Source organism: Cariama cristata, unplaced genomic scaffold (genome assembly GCF_000690535.1).
Source record: "Cariama cristata isolate BGI_N322 unplaced genomic scaffold, ASM69053v1 scaffold539, whole genome shotgun sequence".
Classification (NCBI taxonomy): Eukaryota; Metazoa; Chordata; class Aves; order Cariamiformes; family Cariamidae; genus Cariama; species Cariama cristata.
In genome coordinates this window covers 146,242-165,618 of record NW_009637197.1, presented here as the reverse complement: position 1 = coordinate 165,618, position 19,377 = coordinate 146,242, and the positions used below count along the sequence as shown (strand labels likewise).

The window sequence follows — 19,377 nt, the reverse complement described above, 5'->3', positions numbered from 1 at the left end:
ACTTAAATATGTGGCCTTAGACTAGTGCTCGGTACCTATTGCAGCCAGAACGTTTGTTTTCTCAAGTCATTACAGAGGATGCTCTATGGGTATGGTTGAACCTCAGTCAGTATCTTGTGCCAACTGCATGCCTCCATCTTCTGTGTCAGTGAAGGTGGGAGGAGGTGTAAGTGAGCCAGCCCTGAACGGTCACCCTGACTGTGCTTTAAAGATGTGGGAAAGGAGTGAAATAAGCAGGTGAAAATCTCCCTTGCAAAATGGTTTTGGCAGCTCAGCCACTCCTGATTTTCTTTTACGTGAACCACAGTGATGTAGGCAAGCCAGTGTCCTGAGCCTGAGCTTGGTTCTAGGCTGGGACAAGGGAGTCGATGGAACTTGCTCTTCTTGAACATGCTCTGTCCTGCATCCTACAGTACCCAGTTTGTATTTGAAGACACTGAAATTGCACAGACTGTTATGGATCTGAGAGGCAGTCCATCTTGAACAAGAAGGGAGACTGTGTCAAAAATTTAGCCCTGTAGTGCAGTACTTTGCAAATGTTGTGGTAGGTAGGTGTTCTGAGCATACTTGAGTTTCCAATTAAAAGTAGCGGAGTGAGCTACAGGTTGGGGACTGAGCAGGCTACCCTTGGAGGACAGACAAAGCTTACTCATTAGTGTGGGGGCAAAGAAATTTGGCTATGTAAAATGAGCAGGCATAGCTCCAGGGCAGGAACGGGATGTGACAGTTGTCAGCGCACTTTGTCTGTGCTATCAGGCCCTGAGAATATGTTCCAGGGCCTGATAATAATTAAAGGTGAAATGCTAATGCTTTTAATCCTTTTTAAACATCTGGAAGGAATGAAGACCATCTTTGCAGTGTTACTGTCATTCACCTGTCTTTGCTTCCCCTGGTCAATGGTAACTTGAATATTTGTGTGGAGTCCTGAACATTACCCTAACTCATGAACAGTCGTAAGGAGAGTTCTCGCTTTGCCTGGTAAGCTCAGCTAACTAGCTGTCGTTCAAGCTGGCCTATGTACTATCTGAGCTGCAAACAATTTCCCATGGCGGCTGGTTGCCAAAGCAGAAGGAGATTGCCTGGGGTATGCCACTGGCTCTTAAGGGACTTGAAACTGGTTGCAAACTTGTTCCTTGACCTGTTGCCTTTTTTTTTTCCTTACCCCCTACCCCTTTCCTTCTTCCATTTTCATCTTTCAGGACGGAAAGACATCAGTCATGGCGGGTGATGCCATCATGGTCATGAGAGGTTTGACAAAGCTTAGTAAAGCAGTCCTAGAAACCCAAGCAGGACAGCTTCGGCAGGTGCTCCTTGGGGGTGATGCAGTTACCATTGCAAGGACTCTCCAGGCCACTGCTGAAGAACGGTTCAGTTCTGCCTTGGGGAAGATGCAGGTAAGGAAAGCTTTTTGTGCACAGTGTAGTCTGATGTTTTGATTTTCCTCCAGGTACTTTTTGGTTTTGTTGTGAGAATGGCTAAGAACTCGCACTGTGAACTAGAACGTGGCTCTGAAGTGCTGGATCGATAATACAGATGTTGCGATGCTCTGGGAGTTCCTCAGGATTTCTGTGGCGTGCAGTAGGTGCTTGGACAGGAATGGGAGGGGAATGTTACTGCAAAGTGTTTCTGTTTCCGTTAGTGAGTGTTTAAGACGTGCTGAAAATGAAAGGTGCTCCATTCACCTCATCTTGTCAAAGATCAAGCTCTTGCTAAGACTGGGCAGCAGCTTTGTTATTTAAAGTCTCCTTTAAACTTCAGTCATTGATTACCTCTCCTTTGACTAAGTGAATGTGCTCTTTTAGAGTGAATTGGATTTATCTCAGTGTTGCTTCCTTTCCTGACAGAATTAGCGCACATAATGTTTTTCAGAATGGCTCAGGGCCAGGTGTTTGCATGTTCATCACTTACAGCCCAGGCTGGATTTTTGGAATTGATTTTCAAATGATGAACATAAGGAAAGCCAGACTCTTTTTTTTTTTTTTTTTTTTAAAGCAGCAGCTTCTGTCACCAGACATGGGGATGGATTTAAAAGACCTCCACATTTGCTGTGTTGCTATCTCTTGAAAACATGGGGCTTGTCTCAGGGAAGGAGCTTTTCTTAATCAAAAATTATCATCCTCCTTTATCATCCTTTTGAAAGACAGTGTAGCTCGGATCATAATTTTTGAAACAGAAAACAAAGAGTGAGATTTTGATGTTGTTTTTATGCAATGAGCTTAGACTATCATGGTCTCTTGAAAACATGGGGCTTGTCTCAGGGAAGGAGCTTTTCTTAATCAAAAATTATCATCCTCCTTTATCATCCTTTTGAAAGACAGTGTAGCTCGGATCATAATTTTTGAAACAGAAAACAAAGAGTGAGATTTTGATGTTTTTATGCAATGAGCTTAGTCTATCATGGCAGTCTGTAGCTTCAGTCCTAGGACCTGGGCGTGTGTTTCCTTGGTTCTATTGAAGCTTGCCCTAAGTGTGTTTGTTTATGGGGATGGTGCTTTGTCTTGCCTTTGTCCTCCTTTTGCATCCAAGAAGAGAGAGAGAGATGATGTTCTCCTGTGTCTGTGCCTGTTTCTGTGCACAAGGGAGGCCCCACAAGCACACCTGCAGAACACTTGCCCTGCGTTCTGTGAGTTGCATGAGAAGCTGCTGCCAAAGCAGGGCTTGGTAAGAAATCTGTAGTCTGAAGCTACAACTTTTTCTCTTCTGAAGAGAGGAAAGCTTTTATGTTTAAGTGACCGTATTTCACTTCTTTTGATCTGTGACAGGGTTTTGGCTGTCTGACATGCCTTTTAAAATTAAAGTATGGAGGTAGGGAGGCTGGCTTGCTTGAAATCATCAATCAGTATTGTGGCCACAGTCTCCATCTGTAAACAGGTTTCTCCTCTCCCCCCTGCTGTGATGTTGAGGTTCAGAATAGCACGAGACCTGCTGAATAACAGGAAAGACCATGTTCTGTTTTTTTCTGTAAGGAAGGGAAATGTAATTAGTGTTTAGGAAAGAGCCTAAAATTTGCTGCCTGCTTGCCTGACCACAGCAGGATTTAAAATCCTGTTGATTGGCTGTAATAGTCATCAGCTCTTCCATGGTATTGCCGCTGCTGAGATAGGTAACCAGAATATGTCAAGTAACAAGTAAATAGGAGATAATGCTCTGCTGCTGATTTTTTTTTTTTTAGTGATTTTGTTTTGTTTTTTTTTTCTTCCCACATGGAAAAGTGGTGGAAAATATCTGTACTTAGTGGGACAGCTCTTGCAGGTCAGGACAGAACAGAAAAGACTGTCAGGAGAATCTTTCCTGGAGTGTTTTTGTGTCTGATGCTGCTATCCTTGCTTCAAGCACAGAACTTCATTTATTTCTTTTGGGATGACAACAAACCCTACCATAGTTCAGTGGTTGAATAATGAAATGTGTTTTGCAGTTGGTAATGCCATGGCCATGGAAGGCTGAGCTTACTGTGCCTCTAGGTAGGTATCTGGTATTGCTTCGGGTAGCTTTGAGCTTGAAAGTGCTGACATTGCATGATTAGAGATGGGATGGGAGGAGGGCGCCTAGTAGGGTTAAGAAGTGAATATTATGAGGTTTAGCCTTTTTTTTTTTTTAATCCCCTCTAAGTATACCTTGTGTGATATTGCAGCTCCCATCACCTGTTGTTTCTGAGCAGTGTATTGCTTCTAGTGAACTCCACAATTGGTGACCCTTCCTGGCAGTGTATGTAGAACCAAGGTGTCTCCAGTCACGGCTATTTGAGAAGCTGTTGACGAATTTGTCCCATCAGTGGGGCTGTAAGACTGTCAGTGATCCCAGGTGTTCTCAGTGTCTTCCTTTTTTGTGTCTCTTACTGTGAATGTCTGCAGTGCCAGAATCTCTACAAATTACTTCTTGTGGAGATGTGACAGCCTAGATACAGGCCTGTCTCTGAGGACTGTGGATGGGTAGAGAGCAGGTTTTAAGTTCTTTTCTTGAAGTATTTCTATTATTGTTTGCAGGAACTAGGCAAACAGCAGGAGAACTTAACTGATCTCAGTGAGGATTTTGGGAAAGACTATGACTTCTCAGCCCGAGAGCCATCAGATGCTCCCACGGACTTCTCCACGGCCTCCGGCAAGCCTGACGAACGCAGCGGTGAAGGCCCTGCTAACTCTTACACTATGAATGGACCTTTTAGAAGTGTTGGTGAAACTGGAGATTCTGGCATGGGTCAGAAGCCTTTCCCTCCCAAAATGGATGCAAGGTTATTTGGAGGCTTTAGGGACCCTGGAAATCCTTTTGCTGCTGCCTTTGGACAAAACAGGGCTTTTCATCAAGACCATTCCTCTGTTAGTGGATTAACAGCTGAAGATATTGATAAAGCTAGACAGGCCAAAACGGGTTCAGAGCAGAAACCTTACAAACAGATGGTATGTTGTTTGGTTTTTTCTTTTTTCTTTTTTTTAATTAAAGATTCTCAGTACTATGCTTTCTATACTGGAACGTTCTTACTCGCCTTCTCCTGTGTTTCTCTCATTTCTTCCTCTTTCACTGTTCCCTTTTGTGGAAGCAAAAGAGGGAAGTGTCAGTGCTCATTAGCTCTGATCTCTGTGATATTTATTCTGTCAATAGCTTTTCAGGCTCTCCTTTCACACCTGCCCCCCTCTATATCAGATGTTCTGATGTGAGAAGTTTTTTAAAAAGCATACATAGGGTTAGACTTCAATTTTATATTAACAGGAGCTCTCCATTCATTTGCTGGACTATGAGGACTTGATTTATTTATTGATACATATTACAGTAATGAAGGGTCTGTATTTCATCCTACTTTTTGGGGTGAAATGTTGAGCAGGTGGGGACAGCTGTAGGCTACAAAGGTTTGAAGACTGACCTGAAGAGTCTGTCTTCATGAAGGGCCCTGTTCCCTCTAGCTACTTGTTTTGCTATGGCTGTGAAGAATGAATTGGTCCTAAGCTCCTCTCAGTGAAGGCTGAGCCTTCCTGTACTGTGTCATGCAGTCCTTTGAGAGGCGGAGGGAGTGTTGCCCTGAGCATCAGTACATTGCATAGCTCATGATTGTTGCTGTAGTGCTTCATGCCTCTGTGTAAGAGCAGAAAGCCCACAGCAGAATTCACAGTGGCGATACTTGCCATCTGCTCTACCTTCTGCCTCCTTCCCCAAACCCAGTATCAGGTGCTACTGGGGGTTCACTCGCTGAGAGTGTTGCTTTGAAACTGTACACTTCTGCTGCTCTGGCTGTTGTGTGTGTGTGAATTATCTACAGTACTGTGACCCTGATAACCTTCCATGAGTTTTAATTCCATGTGTGGAAGGGAGTTTGGGTTGGCATTACGCTGCTTCTCCAAGTTCAAAATGCAAGGACTGATGAGGTGAAAGTAGAACTGGGGTTTCTAAACATGGTTGTCAGCTCTTCTATCTTTCCCACCCTCTTGTCCACTCCTCTGCTTAGTGTACATTGCAGTTCATGGTGTGTCTGTTCTGCAGTGTGTTCACTTGAAAATCTCTCAACATGTATAAGGCTCGGTGTTCAAGAAAACCTTCCTGTAGCACGGAGTTGTTCAAGTGCTTTCAAAGCTGCACTCTGAATTTGCAGGTAGCTGACCAGATGCCCGATTCACTTGTGGATTTCTTTTTGTTTTGTTTTCCTTTCCCCCTCTTTCTGCTGCAGCTCAGTGAGCGGGCCCGGGAGAGGAAGGTTCCCGTCACAAGGATCGGAAGGCTCGCCAACTTCGGAGGTCAGTTTGCACACCCACATCTGCAAAGTCACTATGCTTGCACGTACTGATTGATGGCTGGCTGTGACAGCGCTCCTGCTGCAGCATTAGTTGGTTCTGTTTTCTAGTTAAGCTTGCTAATAGGAAAGTGCTTTCCCACAAACAGTTGGTTAGCTCAGAGCTTAATTTGGGCTTTTTCATTACAATTATGAATCTTGGCCTTCAGTCAGAATGAAGTTATACATTGAATCTTGTCTTCTTGGCACTCTTTCATCATATCTAACTGCTACTGCGGTAGTATGGCGAAGAAAAAAGCTCCCCACCTAAACAGACCTTTCAGATGCATTCAGCAAGCTACCTGTAAACAAGAACTACAGAGTTGGCATGGGTTTTCATTTGTCTTAAGACAGTAGGCTGATGTATTCCTGGAGCTGAAATGGACAAAAAAAACCCAAAAAGTCACTTAAGAGTGTAGGGCAGATGATTTGGGAGTGCATAGTAGAACTGCATGTCTTTATGGTAACACATACTGGGCTGTGCTGTTTTAATGACAGGGAGAGAGTGAAGTGCAGGTTGTTCCCCAGTTTGTACAAATAGCTGGTCCTGCACGTGTGACTTTACTTTGAGGAAACTCTTTCTAGTCCTTGCAGTATGCTGTTACTGTCAAGCATAGACAGCTGGAGCAGCTATTATTTAAAATAATTTTTCCCAACCTTATCCTTGCTGTTTCTCTGAACAGTGGTTAAATATAAAACATATCCTTTTGGTATTGATTTTTGAGGGCGAGGAGATAATAGTCAAGGTTTAATTTACTTAGCCAGTATAAACCGTTTTCTCCCAGGAAGGATGTAAAGTCTGAGCTTGTAATGTCAACCTGGCTGAAACCTATGTGAATTTTATTTGCAGAACTTGCTATGTTAAAAAGCAGCTAAATATCTTCAGTAATATTAACAGATGGTGCTTATCTAATGTCTTATATCCAAAGCCATTAAAGGACTTAACATGTTCCTGAGAAAAAGGGAAGTATCACAGTGTTGCAGGTGGAAAAGATGATCACAGCTAGTCTTACTTAGCTAATCATTAGGTGAGTAGTGTCTGTTTGTTTTTTCTTGTGACCATAGTGTTTTGAGATGATAATAATCTATCTAGGCTGTGAACAGACTCTCCCAAGTAGTGTGTTAGGTCCTTGTGGCTCTTGTGATTCTCTTCCACAAAATTTGATAGAGAAGCACATGTGCAAAGTAGACATCCTTGTGTTACGGATCCCACAAGAAAGAAAAATAGCCTGTCAAATGTAATTCAGATCAACTATTGTATAAAAAACCACAATTATTCTTTCTCTGTGTGTCTCTGTCAGAGTGATACGCATAGTAGGAGGAGTTGGGGGCAGGGACTGATTCTATCCAGTGCAGGAATAAACAGCAAGTGAGTTTTGTGGTAATGTAAGGTTTTGATGCTGCTCAGATCTCTTTAAGCCTGTAGTTTGCTGCAGGTGCACTGGCTTCTCAGCATGCTTAGTATTCCTTAAAGGGAAGCAGGATTCATGATCTGCTTTTTGGAGTAACAAGGTATCACTTTAAAACTCCCTTGACTTCTTTGTTTTTAAGCTCTAGTGGCATACTCTAATCTAGCCTTGATTTTTATGGGAAGTGTCACAGCACTTTTAGCCGTCATCTTCTGAATTTATCTGCAGCTGCTTGCTGACAGCTGGTGGATGTGTAGTGGCAGATGACCAAATTTTGTGTGAACTTTGAGTTCCAGTGCTGTTGCTGTACACTCCAGCTCTTGGCACCCGAGGCTGTTGCATGAGGAAAGGCTGACTCATGCTTCAAGGGGAAATGTAACTAACTACCTGTCTTCTCTTAATCTCAGGTTAAAAAACAAAACAAAACCTGCCAAGCCAAAATCATGAAGGGAGGGTAAGAAAGAAAGAGACTATTTATAAGCAGCATCCTCAGTCATATCTCTGTGTGTCATCTATTTTTTGATCTTGCCATTCTCCTCCGCTTATTGGTTTTATATGATTGAAATTGCTGGCAAGACAGAGCTCTTGCTTTCAGACTGCTTTTGGGGGGACATTGTGTTGCAAAAATGGTGTTGAGATTCTCTGGTCTCTGCAATCTCTTGTTAGCGTTCATTGCTTGTCTTTCCCCCTGAATTCTTCCCCACAACAGCGGGGAGAAGTAGTGTTGTCAGTACACTGGCTAATAAACAACAGATGTGGCCCATAGGTAGGTTTTTTCCAGTTTAAGAAATCCTGTAGTAATAATTTTTGCTAGTCTGGGTAATGCTTGAAGAAGGTTTCTGGGGGTGTGGTGAGTCTGAAATAGCATGGGCAGCCCCACATGGCAAGGACTACCTGTAAGGACTACTTCTTAGTGATCAGATCTTGATCCAGACTGATACGAACCTTTAAACGGTCTCTAGAACTGCATGGAAAGAGGGACTCCACTTATAGGGAGCAGCAGCTCCTGCTTGCTATTTGCTTCGTTTAGAGTGTTTTTTCTGACCTGCACATGGCCTTGAGCAAGCCAGTGCAATTGTGAAACCCTATCTGCTAATTCTAGTGTGGCTCTTCCTGACTGGCTTTTATCTAATGAGGAATGTTCTTTTCAAATTGCACCTTTATGAAGCATTTTAAATGCTTAAACCAGGAAACATTAGCTGATGGCAAGAGCTATGGTGTACCATTCACTTTCACCTGTTTTTGATTCCTCTGAAGCTGTTGGTGAGCTTTGGCTTATGGTTGACTGTTTTCCTCTGAGATTGTGATCAGGGGAAGGTAGCACTTGTGTGCCTCTCCTAGCTACTTACTGTCCTCACTGTCAGTCCTTTCTGGCTGTCATTCTCAGGAGCGATGCAAGAGGTAACAGGTACAATTTTTTAAAATACCCTCAAGCTGAAGAGTGAGACTGATTAAGGGAGCCTCATGAGGGCATAGGAGGAAGTTTCCAACTGAGATGAGAATTGATTTTTACTTTCCCAAGATCCAACCCAACTTTTATATATATATGTTTGGTTTTTTTTAGAGAAGGCAAGATAAGCTTGCAGTAAATTAAGTGTTTCAAAGCTCAGTGGTAGATGAGCTGGAAGTTCCCTGTGCCTGCACAGTCTGTGTTCTCTCTTGTGCATTTTCTCTTGTCTTGCCTTTTCAATGGAAGTCAGAAACAAGGTGTAGGATGATTTAATGAGAGTCTTCAATTACATTATTGGTTTTTGGGATGCTGCTGCTGAGGGATGATGGTTAACAGCTGGAAGGAGCCCTTTTGCAGGGGATGTCACTGTTAACGTGTGGAATAGTAATGACCCAGCTCTGTCCTTGCTTCCAAGGACATTCGAATGATCAGAATTAAATAGGGGACAGCAGGGTTGAGGGGGTGGTTATTTCCTGCTCTACCAGCTGCCTTTTGGCATTGACTTGAAAATAATTAAGGGCAGGAGGCCCCTCACACTCTGTGAGGGAGTGTGGCTTAGAGCGAGTAAGCTTTTTGTGCATGATTTGTTTCTTGTGTGCTTTGGGGTGCCATCTTCATTTTGAAGACCCTAGGAAATCATTGTGGGAAACAGAGTGGTTGAGGTGGATACTTCCCTACCACCTCTACACCAGTCAAACTGGCATTTGACTCTGACTTTTCTTGGTGGGATTAAAACCCACTTTTTTCTTTATTTCTGTGTTAGAAGAACAGACTTGGAGAAGATGGAAAGATGTTGAGTAGGTCAAAAGCAGAGTTCATGTAATTATTCCTGGGGTTCTGATAGCTGAATTCCCATGCTATTGGCATGATCCCATTCACACTTGAATTGTTCCTCCTCCTGTCTCTGCATGTTTTTTGTTGTCCCCCTGATGTTATAGGGAATGTCAGTCTCTCTGCTGTGGTGTCAGGACACTCTGGTGAGTGATGGACAAATCAATAACAGGAGGCAGAAATACCGGGACTGCAGAGTTTGCCTGGCTTCTTACCTCTTCTGGGAGCAAAGAACATTTTGCTGGAAAGACTGAAGATCATTTTCTCCAATGCTTGCATGTAATACTGAGCTAATGTTTGTCTGTAATCAGCACAAGATCCTCTGCTGAACTTCTTTGTCCTTTATATGTATTTTTCTATGCTTCTTGCAGCAGCTGGAGTGACTGATGGTAGCTGTATTTAGAGTACTAAATATCATCCTTGATTTTTATTTATTTAATTTTGTTTTTTCTTCCCAGGATTAAATTGGTAAAACAGATTTTTCTGCAGTTTTTTGTTCCATGCGTGTTTTGTAGCCTGATGGGTCATTGGTTCCACCCACACAGTTCTTGATCTTTTCTTTATTTCCATTCTCCTTTCCTTGCATCACTTGACTTTTCTAAGCAGTTTCTGTCTCCCTTAATCATACTCCTGGTTTGCATGTTTATTATTTTAATGATATAATAAGATCCTTTTGCAATAAAGAAAATCTGGGAAGCTTGCAGTGAAGTCTAGCTCTAATGTGATTGTAGCAATTTTGAAAAAGAAAAATAGCTAGTCTCTTGAGGTATGAAGTGTATACAGGACTGAAAGGATTCAGATTGTCATGCGAGTGACAAGCAAGCATGGCTTTCTTCTGGTGAGCATTTAAGGGTCAGAAAGCTAGTGGAAATCGATGCACAACTGTCTGCAGCTTGCAACCTGTTCTATGTGGTGCTTGCAGTGTTTGACGTGACTGAAACCAGGGCACAGGCTGCTCCAGAGGAGAGTCTAGCCCACCCCTGGGCTTGGCAGGCTGAGCAGAGTGATAACAGCCCATTCAGTCTCCTCTTTGTTTTGTTTTGTCAGTTGCTGAGCAAGAGGATTCTTCCTGAACAAAACTGATTCCAGATCATCTCTTGATGGGCTTGGTTTGAAGTGTAACAAGTGCTGGAGATGCCTGGAATATATCTGAAGAGGCACTCTGCTGGTATAAAACCAAGTGGCATTTTCCAGTCCTGAAATAATCTGTCTGTGTAAAGTGCAAAATGTAGGAGTCTGACTTTCTAGAGGTGCTAAGGGATGTTATTTTCCAAGGTGCTGAACTGTGGCTGTTCAGTGATGCTGAAAATTGTCCCAAAATGATTAATCTTGGAGGAAATACTTATCTTAGAGACAAGGAAAATGAAAGATGTCAGGAGTGACTTGTGCAAGGTCAGTAGACTGGTGGCCCAGAGGAGGAGTAGGGTGTTTTTCTACAGCCGTGCCGGTCCTTTGGAGGGATGACCCATTCTGGTATCGGGTGAATGGCTGGCAAGGTGTGGTGGGTTGACCTTGGCTGGCAGCGAAGCCCCGTGCAGCTGCTCACTCGTTTCCTCCAAGAGCAGGATGGAAAAGGAAGAGAAAAAGTGAGGAAAAAAAACAACTTGGGAGTTGAGATAAAGACAGTTGAATAGGTGAAGCAAAGCTCGCCTTTGCTTGAATGTGCGAGCAAAGCAGCAAGAGGAATTCTTTCACCAGTCCCCACTGGCAGGCAGATGTCCAACCCCCTCCTGGGAAGCAGGGCCTCGGCATCTATAGCAGTTACTTGGGAAGGCAGACACCATAACCCTGAAGGTCCCCTCCCTTCGTCCTCTTCTTCATCCTCGCCTTCATCCTCCATGGATCTCCCTTGGATCGGTTTGGGTCAGCTGTTCTGGCCATGTCCCCTCCCAGCCTCTTGCCCACACCCAGCCTACTCATTGCAGGGTTGGAGTGGGAAAAAGAAAATGCCTTGACGCTGTGCAAACACCGGCCAGCAACAGCTAAAACATCGGTGTGTTATCAACACTTTTAGTCATAAATCCAGCACACAGCATGGTGCAGGCTGCTATAAAGGAAATTTAACTTCTATCTCGGCCAGAGCCAGTACACAGCATTATTTGTGTTCAAATAACATGTGCCTAGACCACAGCCTTTCAGATGGGGGGGTGTGTAAAAGAAGCCTGGAAAACAAATCTGGTGGCATTTCAGGAAATCAGTGTTGTGGCTCTGAGCCCTCCTGTCTGGTACTTGCTTTCTGAACCCTAGAGTGTTAATCTGGTTTGTAAGATGAGGAAGGGTGAAGTTTTCCATGCTAGTTTTTTGGTGTGTGAGCTGTTTGTGCTCCAAATGCCACAGTGAATGAAAGTCAAGTTGGTAAAGGAGTAGGTAATATGTTCCTGAAGTTCAGGTCAGCTGATCCCTAGTACTAATGTTAGTGGGTGGAGTTACAGCCACGAGGAATTTAGACCATTATTTAATTCCTTAATTTCATAGTTCTGATAATAACTCGGTAAGAGCAAAGGAATAAAGTGAGCAACTGAGACTTCTAAAAAGTGGCAGCTTTTTCTAAGCCCTGGATGTTCAGGGAAAAGACCAAGATTTGATATTGTTTCGATGAGAAATACAACTTGGATTTTTACCTGTTTCTTAGTGACAGAAGGTTACATACACAGCTGACTTCATTTTTTTGCAAGCTTGACTGCTTAGAAGCAGCAAACACCCAAGCTACACTTGACCCCGCACAGTCCCAAGCGTATTATCTACCCTCCTGCTACCACCTTGAGAGCAGGGCTGCATACACCTTGAGATGTTTCCAGGTGGTTACTGAAGGCTTGAAGTAGGAATGCTGCATTGCATTTTGGTGTAATGCTCTGAGCTAAATATCCTGCTGTGCACCATGGTTATAGTTTGAAGATGCTTGGAGTTTTTATTTAAACTTCAGATCTGTAAACCTTAGCAGCTGTTTAACTGAAAACATTATGCCTGGCTTTAGTTCATTTGAAACAGTTGTTGACTGATGACTGGAGTTCATTTTCTAGCAAATTGGATGGAGTGGAGCAGTGACGAAATTCTGAGAGCACCTATTGTAAGAGAAGCTCTTTTTCTAGTATAGTCTACAGTATGGTTTACTTCAAATGCTCAACTGTCTACGTCCATAAGAGGGGAGGTGCGACACACGTTCGTTTGGAGTCCAATCTTGCCTACACTGATGTAAACCACAAGCTGCTTTGGAGCATGCTAGAACTTCTTCAGCTTTATTCTGGAAGACAAAGTAGAATCTGGTTCCTAGTCTTCTGTTTGCTTTTGAAGTGGTTTGTGTCTTAATGGTGAAAAGAGATTAGAAACTTTAGGCATGTTTTATTTTAGGTGCAGGCAGTAAATCTCAGTAGTGAACACAGAGCCTTTAGAAGGAGATGCAACGTATTTAATTTGGGACCAATGACTGCCAGCCCAGTCCAGTCTAGCTCTGATAATGACCAAGCTGACTTCTGATGGGGAGCCTTGCTTTGGAAGTGGTGAAAGTGGGATCAAGGCCAACAGAAGTGCTCTGTGAGTGGTATTCAGTCTAGAAAATCTCATTTCGTTGATGAGGTATCTATCGTCATTGGCTTCCTGTCTGACACTCTCAGTATTTTCTGCTCCAAGTTGCTGTCTTGCATGTGGGATCTGATTGGAGATGAGCGTTTATCAGCGTTTTAATAGATAGTGTTTATGCTGTGTTTGAAAAGTCTCTTTACTTTTTTCCTGTGGAGCGTAGGGATATTTTTCTCGCTGTTCAGCTAGTAAAATCTCTGGATTTCTTGTGCAACAGACTTGCTCGGTGGTCATGCATGGCTTGGCATTGACGGGTCTGCACAAGTTAGCTAGTAACAGCAGACTTCCTTAGACTTAAATTTGGCATTTCAGTGCTGTACCTCTATAGGAAAACTTTCAGAAAACATGAAAAACTTACATTAAAAAAAAACCCCACAACAAATACAAAAATTATTTCAGGGCTTTTTAATCTAAGTATTATAACGTTAAAATCATGGTGTCCTGTGAAAGTTATATTTTTTTTTTTCTGAATGTAGATTTCTATATTATGCCATATCCTCTTAAATATTCATGTGCAGTGGAGGATGAAAGGTGGTCTGACAGTTAAGTGGCCTGGGAGCGGCCCTGGAAGCAGTCCTCGCAACGTCCTCCTTGTAACGTCACTGATGCCTCCTGTGCCCTGTGCTTCACCTTACACTGAATTCTTTGGCCCAGTGCATGTAATCTGTAAGATTGCAGATGGAGCTGTTTCTGAAGCAGATGCACTGTGCAAGTTTGAGATTTTATTGGTGGAGGTGAGGTTGTAATCACCTGGTGGGAGAGAGGAAAAAATTCAATGCAAGATGAGGTTCAACTTGTTTGTGCCCAGGCTGTCTCACTTGAGGCTAGAAAACATGCGCACGCGTTTCCTTCCGCACATATGCACAAAATGCCATGTGCTGGTCAGCCACGCTCCCTTCCCTGTACTGACTGTGTCCCCCACTTATTTCACCTGGGAGGCTGCCCAGTAGTGCCTCGAGGAGGGCTTGGGGTGCTTGGAAAACACGCACACCCAGTACTGCTGGTGGTGTGGGAGCAAGGCATGGCGGGATGCACCCTTGCTGAGGAGCTGTGAGGGACATCTGGCTGTTCTGGCGGTCTGTGTCATTTATTATGCAGAAAAATAAATATTTTGAAATTGAGAAGGCAGTGAGACATTTGGTAGTATGGATTACTGCATGATTAGGTCTGCATCTCATTTAATCTTTGGTGGCTTTGGTCAGGTTAGTGGAGGCAGATAATGCTGCTTTTGCAGTTAATCTGTGGCTATGAGACAACGCCTAGAATTCAGTTTGCAAGGGTGATAGTGCTTGTGGAGTGCTGGTGTTTGGTCTCGTGGTCTTAGTGTTGCCGTGTGAGGTTACACTTCAGCACAGCTCCTTGGAATCGCAGGTTGCAATGCTGCTTGGATAAGGTGGGCCTCAAGAAAAACGTGTTTCTATTCATCATAGTCAACGAGCACATGCAAGTCAGACAGCGGATGAGCACAAATACGCCTGAATGCTTAGACAGTAGGGTCACAGGGCCTTAAACTCTACTGGTGATGGCTTCATCTAAATACAGTTTTGCTTCCCCCTACTGTGGTGGCCTGGTGGGGGGTGAGGAGGATTCTGTTCTTTCCTGAGAATTGTACTTTGAGAACCATGTTTGTGAGCTTTCTTCCTCCCCTCTTCTAAACCCCACGATTTGAGTCTACAGCAGGAGCTCAGCCAGAGCGGAGAGCTCCAAGTAGCACTCGATGTGCTTTATAGGAGCCGGGCATCCAGGCTGGCCTAGCCTGTCGTACCTGGCTGGCATGGTGAGCTGAAGCACAGGAGAAAACAGTTCAGTGTCAAACTTAAAGATGACTCCATTGCAAAAGCCAAGATGTTCTAATCAAGTGGTTTTTCTGTTGTGCGTTTGACTTGTGGCTTAAGGTTAATTACAAAAATGCCTCTCTATGTGGCTCAATGTTTTTTTAATTCTGACCTGAGTCTTTTTTTATCTTATTTTAAAGGACTAGCTGTTGGTCTTGGCATTGGGGCGTTGGCAGAAGTTGCAAAGAAGAGCCTTAGACCTGAGGAACGCAATGGTAAGCCTCTTAATGGTAAGGCTAAGAAGGCTCCGGGGAGACCTTAGAGCAGCCTTCCAGTACCTAAAGGCGCCGACAAGAAAGCCGGGGAGGGACTTTTTACAAGGGCAGGGAGTGATAGGACAAGGGGCGATGGCTTTAAACTGGAAGATGGTGGATTTAGATGAGAGATGAGGAAGAAATTCTTCCCGGTGAGGGTGGTGAGGCAGTGGCACAGGCTGCCCAGAGCAGCTGTGGATGCCCCATCCCTGGAAGTGTTCAAGGCCAGGCTGGATGGGGCTTGGAGCAACCTGGCCTGGTGGAAGGTGTCCCTGCCCGTGGCAGCAGGGTTGGAACTGGGTGGGCTTTAAGGTCCCTTCCAACCCAAACCATTCTATGATTCTATAGTCTGTCTTTTTTTTTTTTTTTTTTTTTTTTTTTTTTTTTTTTTTCCCCAGACACAATTTACCTGCATTTGCAAAACTTTATTCTTTTGAAAGCTGGGACAGTAAGGCAATCAGAATAACAGGGGGATGTGGGTAGTTCTTTTATTTTTAACATAATACTTCTCCACCACCAGACTCTTTTTTCCAATCTAAGTATACCACAACCTCACTATGTAGACAGAAGTCAGAGGTATATGTGAGAGAATGAGTTTATCCCAGCACAATTCCTACAGCTTGTTTTCCCACAGCCACCCATAAGTTTGAATATTATACTTGTGCCTGCTGTTGGATTGTCTTGGCCTAACAAATTTTTTTAAACTGTTCAGTGAAACCATGTAGTTCTATCAGTATGGAAACTGTATGTGAGCCCGTATGTCTGAAAACTTTGTTGTTAGTGGTTGCACTCTATTTGAAATTTAAGGATGTTCTACCTAGTAGGAGCTCCAAGGATGGCTCTCTTCAAAGGGAGACAAAAACAATTTATATACATGTTAAATGGCAATTCCTTATTTCCAGTATCTTTTTTTTCTTGCCATCTTCTGAAGGATTCTCACAACAGGTCAAAAGGCTGTGCTGTGCAAATTGACCTGATGTTGTTTTCTTCCTAGCTTGTTTGAAGTTGGAGGTAAAGTGTTCCTGAGTTGTACCTAGCCATGTCATGGTGGCTGCTTCTAAGCTTATGTGTTGGTAAAATATGGTGGTACTGAAAGGTTGTGCGCAGGTGAATGGTTTAAGGCATAGAAAGGGCATGGTGTACATGAGATTATTCTAAAGCTTTTGGCTCCATTCACTTGTTTCTTGTCCACAAAAGGCTTTGGTGGGATAGTGCAAAATATAAAGTTACTGCAGGCTGTTTGGTCTTCAGATGCTCTGTCTGGTTTGGCTAGTGTGTTTAGGTTATTTCCAGTGGCTGGAGGGAATGGAAGAAAGGGCTAAGCACTTGCAGCTGGAGGTAAAAAATCATTCCTGGCTCAGAAGCGTTGCTTTGAGATAATGACAACTGCTGGGTCCTTGTAATTTTACTCTATGGCCGGTAGTATTCTACTGTGAGGCCAGTTTCTGTCTTCTCCCTGGTCGTCTTTGGGGGTAGGGGGGGAATGGAGACTGAGAAGGTGTGAACCTCTATGCCAGGAGGTACTGGCGTAGCTGGAAATTGAAAAAATTTCGAGGGGCGAAATAATAAAAAATAAATCAAACCCACGCAAACAGCACTTTAAACTCCCCTCTCCCCACCTCCCCCCAAAAAATACACACCAAAAAAACTCCCTCAAAAATGACCCCCAAACCAAAAACCAACACCCCAGCAGATGTGGGTGGGGGACAGGGGCAAGGGAGGGGTTGTGTGCCACCCAGGACATACCTGTTAATGCTTGCATCTTTGTATTCCCTGTACAGCTAGGCAATGCAGAGCAGCCCAGCAGAGAAAAAGGATCCTTGGCAAAGAGTTGTTGTTTCTCTCCATGACCCGAGGTGTTTGAGGCTGGGTGGGTTTCTTTGCTTTGATTTAAAAGCATGCATTCAGGCAAACATGGCCCGTCCTGTAGAGGATCCTTGAAGGCTTTTGCTTTGAGTGCTTGTGATGTTTGACAGGTTGTTCATACCTGTTGGAAGCTGATGATTTGCTTTGCTTTTGACAGAGGAGGAATTGCACAACTGTTGGTATTTCTCTGCTTGCCAGATTATTTTCTAATTGGGCACACCCCAAAGTGAAAACATGAGCTTGCAGAGCTATGAAATTTGAGGAAATAACATGAGCTTTGTTTCTCTTCCTCACAGCATGAAAAAGGATTCTTTAGAGGGCAACAGAAACTTTTTCCTTGCAATAAAGCAATTGCACCTTCAGACTTTCTTCTGCTTGCTAGCAAAATGATTATTTTTCCCCTTAACTATAACTTGGTGCCAGAAGTCTGCTCTGCAGCCTGAGTCATGCTTTGGGAAGAGTAATTTTCTTGAACAAACCTTGATTAAAGAATAAGGCAATGAGGACTGCCAACTCTGAAGCTAGGTAAGGGAGTTAGAAAGTGACAGCAGCAAGTACTGAGGTGAGGCAGAAGTAAAAGACCATTTTGGCCCTCTTGTTCTCTTGGAGCTTCTCAGGCCAAGAACACAGGAGGGTCTCTGGGTGCCTCAGCTACAGCCTCTGGCTAGTGTCCTTGGATGTGTTTTCCACAGGATTTTACAGTGGTGGGTAAGGCTCCATGGATGAGAACTCCCTTCATGGGCTCTGCTCCTGCAAAAATGCATGGCAGGGGCCATGTACAGAGTCTTGAGTCCAAGATCCCATTTTCTTATTGTTCTTCTGGCAGTACCAGCTTTAGCTGTTCTTGGGGGAAATCTCTTGACATAGGTACCTCTACATTTCTTTACAAAAATTCCTCATTTGTGTCCAAGTCTTCTGGCTTGGCAGCACCATAAACCTGGGCGAAGACCCATCTCTGCTGAGGATGACATATTGTCCTGTTCTCTGGAAGAGGATGTCTTTTTCTCTCCCCGCTGCTGCGATATTAATAGTGACTTCTTGGCACTTCGAACTTAAACAAGCGGGATGTGTATATGCCCAAAGGCATGCCTAAAAACTTCACGCTCTCACTGGCATCCAGGAGTGACAGGAAAGAGCCTTCTCTTGGTTACCCTCCTCTTGTCCAGTCCGTACAAATGAAAGTCTCTTTGCTCCTTTAAATTGGAGCTAGAAACACTGGTCTTTCAGTCAGAAAACCACAAGCCAGAAACTTTTGAGCTACAAGTGATCCCAGTAGCATGGCTTGTACTTCTTCTTTCCATTGCTGTTATCAAATGGAGGAACCACAAATGCCTACTCTCCTGCATGTTCTCTAGCAACTGTGCTAGTGCTGATCAGTCTTTTCCTGCTCAATTTTCCCACCCTTGTTTAGTAGCCGCAGGGCCGCCTTCTCGCTGTGCCTCGGGTTGTCTCTGTTTCCATAAACAATTCACTTCTTAAGGGATTTATCCTAGGACAAAAAAATCTGGTGCAAGAGTTTTTGTGAATTTCTCCCTACTCCATGGAAGCCTGATGTCCTGGATGTGAATTCCTTCCACTGCCAAATTCCTGTGAGGAGTAGGTGCAGGTTTGTGTGGTGGTTTTTTTGTTTGTTTTGTTTGGGTTTTTTTTAAGGGCTTGAGGGCCTAATGCTGCCCTCTTCATGTTCTTTAATAAGTGGTTTGGTTCATCTTATTCTTTTAAAAAGAAGATAGCTATACTTGATTTCCAGTGGGAATTTTCTTGGTAGGCTGATGTAGCTAATTAAAAATAACCTCCTCGGTCACCGGTGACCTTGATGGCAGTCTCAGTATTTGGAGTGCGTATCTAAAGTGCAAGGCTGACACAGGGTGGGAATTGGAGGGTAGAATAAATTTCCAGGAATAAAAATGAAAGAGTGCCCAGCTAAATAGCTGCCATTACTAGTAAAGAGACTCTGGGTTCAAGGTCAGATTTATAACTTACTAACGACCTGTACCAGGCCGTTCGACTAGGCACTGTGCAAATGCCAGGCCGGGCAGAGCCCCGAAGGGCTGGCGGCTGGCCTAGGTTTGAATGTAGAGTTGTTTTCTTATGCAAAGGAATAATGCAATCTCCTTGAGTTGTCAGTCCTAAGTGCTTAGGCTATGTTCTTGACTCTTCCCTTGCCCCAAAGTTTTTGTGGCAGATGGTCCTAAAAACTAATATACGCAAAGTCCAGTGATTAGTTCTCCATTTGACACTAGCAAAGGAGGTGGAAAAGCAGTGATACAGCTGTGAGATGCACACAGATTTGAAAGGGTTTACGCCAGTCCTGGATTTGGAAAGGAAAACATGGGTCGAGCACTCCTGAGGGCATCTGCCTGCTGCCTCTGCTGTGGAAGAGCTGACAGGCTCCAGGCAC

At 43.8% G+C, this 19,377-nt stretch overlaps 1 protein-coding gene across 1 annotated transcript in view; it reads left to right on the top strand.

The window, feature by feature from the left end:
- The first annotated feature begins 1,198 nt into the window (after positions 1-1,198).
- ADCK3 (aarF domain containing kinase 3) overlaps positions 1,199-19,377 on the top strand; it is a 36,475-nt gene continuing 18,296 nt past the window's right edge. The window contains exons 1-4 of the mRNA XM_009708186.1: positions 1,199-1,394; positions 3,984-4,394; positions 5,654-5,720; positions 14,997-15,071. Coding sequence (XP_009706488.1) covers positions 1,218-1,394; positions 3,984-4,394; positions 5,654-5,720; positions 14,997-15,071 — 730 coding nt within the window. The 5' untranslated portion in view covers positions 1,199-1,217. The remainder of the gene's footprint in view (positions 1,395-3,983; positions 4,395-5,653; positions 5,721-14,996; positions 15,072-19,377) is intronic.